Genomic DNA, 9,857 nt, shown 5'->3' on the forward strand with positions numbered 1-9,857 from the left:
ACCTAATCATGAAGGGATTCACATCTAGATCAGGGGAGGTCATCGTGCCTCTTTACTCATCCCTCATCAGGCCCATAATTGAGTACAATGCCCCTTTTGGGATGTACCTTACCAGACACCTGCAGCAACTGGAAAGACCCCAAAAGTACCTCACCAAGAGGATCAAAGGGCTTAAACAGATGCCATATGCTGCCCGGTTAAAGAAACTCCAGCTCTACTCAGTGGCATACCGCCTGCTCAGAGGCGATCTGTGCCGGACGTATAAAGCCATGTCCAACCCGGAATTAATGGACATGCTGCAACTCAGAAAATCCAAATCCCATCGAGCTACGTGCTCGAGAGACTTGAACCTCAGCAATGAAATAAATAGGACATGCTGGAGGGACAGATTCATAACCTAGAGGCTCCCTTCACTCTGGAATAAAATCCCAGTCCAGGTTAGGCAGAGTCCCTCACTGACTCTCTTCAAGAGGAATCTTGATGAGTGGATGGGAGATGTAGGTTTACCCCGGGTATCACTTCTGTGTCACTGCTAGACAGAGGCACAGTATACTAACCTCGAAAAAGGGCATAGAAAAATTAATTTAAAATGGGTGGTGAAAGCCAAAACACACTCTGGCTAGGCTTATAAATGCCCTAGGGCAGATAGCCTAGCATGAACCTAAATATGTGAACATAGCAGCAGAAATAGCTGCTCCTAATGCTGTTCCTTTCTGCCACAATCGTGTTAACAATTCAAGATAACAGAGGGTTAGTGGAAAATGATTTACAGACAGAAGACAAGCAAGATAATCCCAGCAATCAGAGCATGTCAAGAGCCAGGTGTGAGACTCAAGCTGCCATATCTGGTTGACTTCAGAATATTTTTTTCTACAGGATCAAATATATTTATGGATGCAGAACAGGGTCTGGAGAAAATAAAGTACAGGCAACAAAGGGTGAGCCAGCAAGCAAAAGGGGATTCTGCTGTTCATTATTCTGACAATACCATAGCCCACAGAGAGAATTTCCAGGGACATTGTTTCCATTGTTTTGAAGGAAAATGCTTGAATAACAGAAAAAGCACAGGATCCGACTATAAGAATCAAGAGTACCTTACTTACCACTGGCATCCATTATCAACATTTCAATCAGCGAGCTTAAATTCATAAATGATAAGCTTTTATTTATACAAATTTTACTTCAACACAGATGATCCAGAAAATTTTCTGATTTACTATTGTTAAAATTAAATTATTCCAAAACAAGCACGCTGTTGGACAGCTCATCACATTTTAAATCAAGCAAATACCAATAGAAAAAGTCCAGCCACTTAAATACCATTGAGTAGCTAGACTTTTTATTGGTATATGCTGGATGACTGCTAGAGGCAGAGCAAAATATCAGAAAAATCAAGAACGTTCTGCAAAACTACAGAATCATACCTGATTTTCCTTGTATTTTTGCGCTCTCAACATTTTTGATGTTGAATTGTTAAAAAAAAAAAAAAAAAAAAAAAAGCAAAGGAGATGCTCATCTTTATTGCTTCTCTTGCACTGCACTGACACATTTCCACACTTGCAGAGCATAATTCCTATACACATGTACAGTACATCAGCAAACAGAAGATAACATGGAAGACTAGAGCACTGTTATAGAAATACATTAAAAAATGTAAACAATTTCTTTCTGTCATTGTATAATAGCAATAACCCTTGACTGGGTGTGGGCAATGTAGGATTTACCCACACTCGATCATGGGTCACACACACAAACACACACACACTATATATATCTATATGTCAAAAAAAAAAATATATATATATATATATATGTATATATAGATATAAATAGATATATATATATAGATATAGATATATCTATCTATATAGCCAATGAATGTATGCTAAATCTATTACTTTCGTTGATAAGACATCATGTATTTTTCCAAACTTCCCCCCTCCTACACCAGACACTCAATTTTCTGAATCTGCTCAAGGAATTCATGTTGTTACTACCACTCAGTGATAACGTTAGTGCAATCTTTGCTTGCACTATACCACAGAACTGTAATTAGGTCAACTGATGCCCTGGACAATTTTCAGGGTGGCTCTCCCTTAACCATAACTTCACAGCCAAAACAAAGTTTCTCCAAAGTTGAGGACAAGTGTCCTCACAAATCTTTCAGTCATTATAGTACAGCAACTTCAACAGCTATACTATTTTTTTTTTTGCTGCAGTTACTAACATGCACAGAAACCAAAACCAAATAAAAAATGAATTTACTTATTTCGTTAACCAGGTTAGTGAGCTGGTCTGTAGACCATTTTAGCCATTACTAAGGCAAATTACATTTGTCAAATACTATACACTTCAATGCAAGAGAATGTTTTGAGAAATACACAATAGGAAACAAATACTTACTGCACGAGTATATGCAGAGAGCTAATGCACATTTTAGAACAGCAAGAAACAGTTGTCACTTTAACTAAACATAATTTTAAAACAGAGAAAAGTAAACAATGTTGACATGACTGCAATGACATCAACTGTAGCAACAGAAATGACTGCAGATCTTACTGGCAACTCTCCTGCCATGCCCGCAACTCCCCCCAATAGCTTAAATCTGGGACAACCTCCACTTTGAACCCACGCTAGCTATGATATGGGTCTCTCATAGAAAATCATATACTATTTCAAATGCAAAAATGACACACTACTACCAACTAGAAAAAAAACGTGAGCGCCATTCCACAACTTAACCTGTTAAGGATTGCAATCTCTTAAACTGTTTCCACTTTTCAATGATAGAAACCATTACTAAAAAGTGGTTGCAACATGCCTGAAGCATCCAGAGGAAAAAAAAATTCCTTTTTTTTTTTTTCCTATACAACCAGTACTAAGCTCCATTTTAACTTTTCTAGCACTCATGTGACATTATAGGCTATTGCAATTAAAACAAATATTTATCCTTACTGGATAACAATTTGAAATAATGTACATAAAATTTAACCTTATTCTAAATATATTCACTAACAGTTCATGCTCTTGTATAATGCCTACCTAACTCCCCAAAAGCTAAATGAAATGGACAAATTAGCATAACATAACAGTACACTATGTTGAAATGATCTAACAGTTGAAGTGTTTCACATCAGAGTGACATGCAACTCCATTAAACTCGCTTGGTCCTTTTGACGAAATAAAACATTAAAAAAGTTCTCGACTACCAGACATAAGAATGACTGCAAGTGGTATAAATGTAAGCTTAGCACACTTTTTTCATAAAATTTAACTGAAAATTACCATTCAGTTCATAATCTCAGTTTTGATTAAATTCTTTGCAATTAGGCACTGGATGAAGACCACAGACATTTCTCTCAAATTATAATGTTTGTTCATTAGACAAGTGCCTATTTCATGACAATACTCATTAAAACGTTTAAAGATCACAGTCAATCTTTTAGCCTTATGAAGGAACAATCAAACTCTGTTATATAAATGTTTGTTTTGGCTTGTGGTGAAGTGTAATGACATTCTCATCTGGGTTATCAGCATCATCTCCCTCCCACTGTTAGACTTGTATTGCCCATACATTAGTCTTATAACCACTTACTGCAACAGACATTGATATTTATCCCATGTGCTCACTTTCTTTCTACTTTATATATAATGTTCTACATTTGTGTGTAACATGACATGTCCAAGATTGGTTACGAAACATTCTTAATCTTCTTCTTTGTCTTTCGGCTTTTCCCAGTTAGGGGTCACCACAGCGGAACTCCCATCCACTAATGATTGGCAGTGGATTTTTACGGTGCCGAGTTGCCAGCCCGACGCCCAACCTTCAAAGAAGGCACGCCCATTCATGCACCTACCCGCATGTCTTTAACGTCACTCGACCGCGGGGAGGACATGCAGATTCCACACAGAAGGCGCTCCAGACGAGAATCGAATGGGAGAACCTCTTGCTGTGAGGCGACAATGCTAACTGCTGCACCACCACGGCCACCAAACATTCTTAATCTCAGTGTTATATACAGTGCTTTGTATAGGCTTTGAACTCTATACTTTGGTTTGCCCACTATGCCATATCATAGATTCACAGTTTACTAATAGGCCATTCATTGGGTACGTCATGTGCCGTATAGCCACCATAAATTATAATACTTACTCCCTTTCTGAAAAAGATAAAATGGGCCCGTCCTTGAGTAAATTTAGTGTTGGCCAGTCCTTGAGTAAATTTAGTGTTACCCAGCCTCTCATCTAGGTGGTGTTCCAAGATGGTTAGAGAGCTACTTTTTTTTTTTTTTTTTTTTTTTTTAATATGAAGGGGGAGGCTGCTCTAGAAGGGAGAAATTCTTTAAGAGGTGCCTTTCAGACCATCAGGTTCCATTCATGGTATGATGGAGGCTTAGGTCTTTTGATTGGGTGGTTGTACAGATATGCAAAACCTGTAACACCATGAGATCACCCTGGACTTAGTCATTTAAAGCCTTGTAGGCAAGGCAGAGATCACCCCTTAGGAATCTGTAAAAGGCAGAGAAAAGAAGGATTTAAAACATTGTAAGACTGTTGCTCATGGAAATCATGTGCTTGATTCTCTTAATGACAAAACAATTGCATTTTTAAAGTTAGATAACTTTTTTGACAGATACATACCAAAGGGAGCATTGCATTATGTTGTGGGACTAATGAGGCAGAAGGATAACAACTTGTTTGAACTGCAAAGAGATGACTTTGATGATCAAATGGGCTAGGTAGAAGGACTTTCTGACAACAGAAGATATATGGTGATCAAAAGAGAGTATCTACAAAAAGTACCCAAGTCCCCAACAAATGTGTCAGTTTTGAGGAGGGGGTTGTCACTTATGTATGTGGCACGTGCATGAGGCTTAAGGAAAAACTACAAGTTTTTAAACATTAAGATTAGGCCATGGTCCTCCCTTGTAGAGGATCCGAGAACCCTATGGAGAAACGATGATTGCTCCACGATTGCATTCATCTGCAGACTTGTTCAGCCACAGACCCTTAGCATCAGCTTTAATCTCAAACAAGTAAATACCAAACAGAAGCAGCCCTAGCACTAATCCCTGGTTCATGTCACTAGTAATGAGCCTTTTAAAAGGATAGCATGTCCCCTGTCCTGATTAACTTGGCTCTATCAGCACGCCTGTTGCTATCCAGCAGGTTACATAACGGTTTACAATTAGTTTTATTAGTATGCTGACAATGAAGGAATAGATGGAATGTGGAATGGTAGCAAAGACCTCTGCCAGTCTGCAGACAACGCCTCAACAAGCTTTTTTAAACAAGTCTACTAAGTTTAGTAAATAGGATCTTCCTTTTACAAACCTAAAGCGGTTTGGGTCTAGGGATTGTAAGCTGTAACACATTTGATTACAAGCTTCATAACAGTGTGCTCTTTTACTTTACAACTATAAGGCTCACCGGTCAGTAGTTGCTATATCAGTGGTGGGTTCATACTTGTGGTGGGGGAATGACCACGGCTGTTCTCCACACTTTTTTCACAAAGCTATTTACAAGGTTAAGACTGAAGAGATTTAGTAGCATGTTTAGAGACTGTGCCACATACTGACAAGAAATCAGACAGGTACTCTGTCTGCACGCATAGAACTAGTGTTCTTCACTTTAGATAGTGTCCCTAGGCCTGATCCGAGGTGAACTGGGGGTGGGTGCACACACACAATGGCATGCAGGGGGAAGATCTGGGGAAGGGAAGAGGGGAGTAAAGTCTGAGCCAAATGTATCTGATAGTATGTATGTCTCCTCAGAGTATTAGTAGGTGTTATAAATGACCAGTTCAGTCTGCAGTGTTTGGGATTGTTCTTGAGGCTTTTGTCATATTAAAAAAAAAGGCTTTACAGTTGTCCTTTAAAGATGAGGAAATGTTCATTTCATACTTATCCTTTGGGGTTTGACTGTGCACCTACATTCTTTGTTTCATCTCTTCAATTCACTTTTGGAGTGCGAGGTACCCAGTTTATTTCCTCAAAACACGGTTATCCTTATGTATACATATTCAAACACATACATGAATATTTTATGGGGTAAGTGTGTCATACCTCTCAACCTCTTAGCACAAGAAATCTGGACAAAGCATGACATAATGGGGGGACAAAGAGCCAAAAATAGGGACACATTGAGCCAAAAATAGGGACACATTTTAAATATTGCTCTTATAAACTTAGAAAGTTGCTAAAATAACAGAATTTGTATTAGCAAGTATTTTCTGAAGGGTATGGAGTCTGAAAATCAAATGTGTCATCACTTAGTGACTTTAATCCTTAGATCATCCCAGTGATTTGTCAAAAAAAACAACACACCATTTTTATGAGGGACAGACGAAAAATATGAGGAAAAAATTGGACATTCTGTGAAAATCTGTACAGTTGAGAGTTATGTTACTGTGTATATGCACACACACACACACACACTCATGCATGCATATAAAATCATATAAAATACAAGACAGTGGGACCCTGTGGCCATTTACAATTTACCAGTATCACTCCCCTCCTTTAGACCTTATCTTCTTTTTCTAGTAGCAACAGGCCAGTCATATTAAGTGAGAATTTACTAACATCCATCCATTTGTCCATATCCTTTCGGAAGGAAGAAAAGTGTGTTGCATTGCTTAATATGGACTGGATATTTGTTCCAGAGAAAAAGTAAAGCTTTGTGCGACAAATCAGTCTCTTCACCATGCTTTGTTTGTTGAAACAGGTTCAGGTGATATCTCTGGTTCTAGCGTTAGTGGGACTGTTTGACTTGTGGAGATATAAAAGGTCTTTTACTACTTGATCCCCAAAGGCCCAAAAGGCAAAGTAAGGCTTGGCATAGATTGCCCCTAAGGAGTCTGTAGGACACTGAATAAAGTGACAGTACTACTAGACTCCCCTGGTAGCTCTTGTCTTTTAAGCCTGTTTTTTTTTTTTTTTTTTTTTTTTTTTTTTTTACATGCATCCCAGAAGGAGCATTGTATTCATTCCTTCACTGGCCTACATGTACTCCTAAAGACCTAATAAGTAAAAGTCATGGGTATTCAAAAACCACGTAGCTGAAACACTTTTATGTCCTTAAGTGGCAATTTGCATATATCCCATGGGCCTTCACTACAGAAGGTCCAAGGTATTACACTTCTACCTTGGTTGGGTCTTTATTTACAGACTTAGTAAGCAATAATTCATTAACTGTGAGCATCAGAACGCTGCACTGCCAATGTATATCAAGTGCTATCTGACTAGTAATGGGGGACAGACAAGCTGGCTGAAATTCCATTTTAGCCCAAGAAAACAGTAATTCATTAATATTTAACTCATATTTGTATTTTACCATGGGATAAAAAAAATATTACGGGAATGTGGTTTAAGAATTTATTTAAAAACATCTAGTATTTTTTCAGTGCAAGAGTGGAAAAAACAACAACAAATTAGAATAGTTCCCAGTTATCTAAGATACTACTAGTCTCAAATCCAATTTGTAGACAATGCAGAAATACAGCTACAATCTGTTAATGGATGTGGTAATGACTAGGTTTGTTTATAGAGACTATGACACTGGAGGAGCCACCGTCTTTTCTAGTGTGGAGCAGTGTCCTGCACCGTTTATCACAACAGGGAAAAATGAAAGAACCAATAGAAAATTAGCTAGGAATTTAGCCCAAAATACCTACTTCCAAAATACAGTATACAGTAAAAGTTTAAGTATTTGCCCAAAAAACTCTACCACTGGCTCCTAGAAACTAACATTTGAACAGAAACTTCTGGAGCATGTGTAAGCCAGCAACAAAATTTAGGAAAAGCAGAGAGAAAAAAACACTAAATCATATACAAGAAGCACTTTGGTAATGCAGCAAAAGTATACTTAAATCTACAGCTGTGTGTACATACACACAAGTACTAAAAATATAATTTAAACAAAGTGACTGAATGCATTCTTCCCACCTCCTAAGGCATACAGTTCAGTCAAATTAAAAATGTCCAGAGTGGAGTTTTTATACCCATGTTGACTGCTGCTGCCCACTTGCTACTAAATAACTACCACTAAATTCCACAGAATTACGAAATTTTTACTCTCTAACAAGACAGACACTGTGCATGTATAAGTATTTTAAAAACATAACACGCACCTGTCATTTCTGCCATGTGATCTTGTGGAATGCCCATAACTTTGTAGCAAGCCTCAATTTGTTGAGCAACCAGTGGTTTAGTTGGTGCCATAAATACAATCTTTCCTGATGGATACCATCTGTAAAAGTTATACATAACCACTGCAGCAATGAAGGTTTTTCCTAATCCAGTAGGAAGACAGACCAAAGTATTTTTGTAAAGGCATTCTTGTGCAATACTAAACTGGTACTGTCTTAGTGAATAATTTGTGGGGTAAATCCAAACATCACCAGCTGAAATATCAAATCCAGGCAGATTTTCAATGGACACTACTTGGTTGTTTTTCGATGCACCTGGTTGCTGGCATGTTGCTGCATTTAGCAAAGACTCTCCAGCACTATTTGAATTCAAACTGTTTTCTGCTTCATATACAGCCACAAGGAGAACATCATCGTCTTCCTCTTCTTCAAAACCGGATTGAACACCACTACTAGTACTTATTTCCCCCCAGCTTGATGGAATGCTCAGAGGCTTTAAAGCCACTTCATGCTTCTTTATTTTTGTCTTTGTATTATTCGGTTTCCTTATTACAGCCCGTTTGCTACCGGACGTCTTCTTGTGCATCACATTTGAAGCGCTCGCACCCCAAGACTGAAAAAGAGTTTTTTGCTTTCCACCGTTCATTCTTGTAGTACTGGGGAACAAACAAGTCAACTTTAAAACTCAGATAGATTGGACTGAAATAGTAGTCTACTACGAACTGGCAAGTATGCCTTTTTACTGTCTGATAACGCATATCTTAGAAGTTACAGTAGCAAATCATAGCGAACTAAACACCCATTTCTTTTTCAATAATCGGGGCTGTAGGTGAACTTTCACAAATGCCCCCACTTCTGCATGACGTGGTTTAAATATTTCAAGTTTTCTACATTGCGTTGCGTGAAAAAGTAATTATTCATTGTCTGCAGTTTACCACGCACTATTTCTCAATAAAAATGTCCAATACCCCACATTACTTCGTAGTAAAGGGCAGGTTTAACTAAACATTTATCCAATTACACTCTTATTCAAAACTTTTCCTACCAAAGCCATAAACATACATCCAGGGTATGTTAAATGTGGCGCCGAATGGTTGCATCATAGGTTGAAGTTCACACAGCCGCAAAGTATGTCTAGTGAAAACGGTATGGTCTTATGGTGTGCTAATGTTGATAACTAAGTTTGTGATTTTTGTCTGTACTGAAAAACAATCGTAGAAAATGAAAATTAAACGCACGCGTGCAAAACTGATAAATTATAACGGAGTGGACGCTTAATGGCATAGCAATAGCACTCCACACCTTAAAACAAAAATCAGTGAAAAAAAAGCAAAAAAATAATATGGGATAAAATCCGCAAAAAAAAAAAAAAAAAAACATTTTAAATTTATGCTGTTTATTTAGACATTTATGTTTTATAATCCAATGTCTGTAAATGTAATAGCTGACATAATTTGTACAGACTATAATCCTTACTTTTGTATCTTAAAACCACACAATTTATTAGGTACAAAGCAAAACCACGAACGTTTCAGAAAGTCTAAGTCATATGAACGCTATTCCAATCCGACATTAAATTGTTTAGTTCCTTTTTACGTGGTGGTGCAGTGGTTAGCATTGCCGCCTCACAGCAAGAGGTTCTCCAGTTCGATCCTCGGCTGGGGTGCCTTCTGTGCGGAGTCTGCATGTCCTCCCTGTGGTTGCGTGG

General features: G+C 38.0%; 1 protein-coding gene across 2 annotated transcripts in view; it reads right to left on the reverse strand.

Annotated features, from left to right (window-relative positions):
* The window catches only part of FANCM (FA complementation group M), a 2,552,324-nt gene extending 2,543,049 nt beyond the window's left edge, over positions 1 to 9,275 (reverse strand). For both annotated transcript variants that reach the window (XM_044074265.1, XM_044074264.1), the window contains exon 1: positions 8,132 to 9,275. In XM_044074265.1, coding sequence (XP_043930200.1) covers positions 8,132 to 8,795 — 664 coding nt within the window. In that variant the 5' untranslated portion in view covers positions 8,796 to 9,275. The remainder of the gene's footprint in view (positions 1 to 8,131) is intronic.
* Positions 9,276 to 9,857: the final 582 nt, after the last annotated feature.

This window comes from Protopterus annectens, chromosome 6.part0, assembly GCF_019279795.1.
Source record: "Protopterus annectens isolate FY-2018-M chromosome 6.part0, PAN1.0, whole genome shotgun sequence".
Lineage (NCBI taxonomy): Eukaryota > Metazoa > Chordata > Ceratodontiformes > Protopteridae > Protopterus > Protopterus annectens.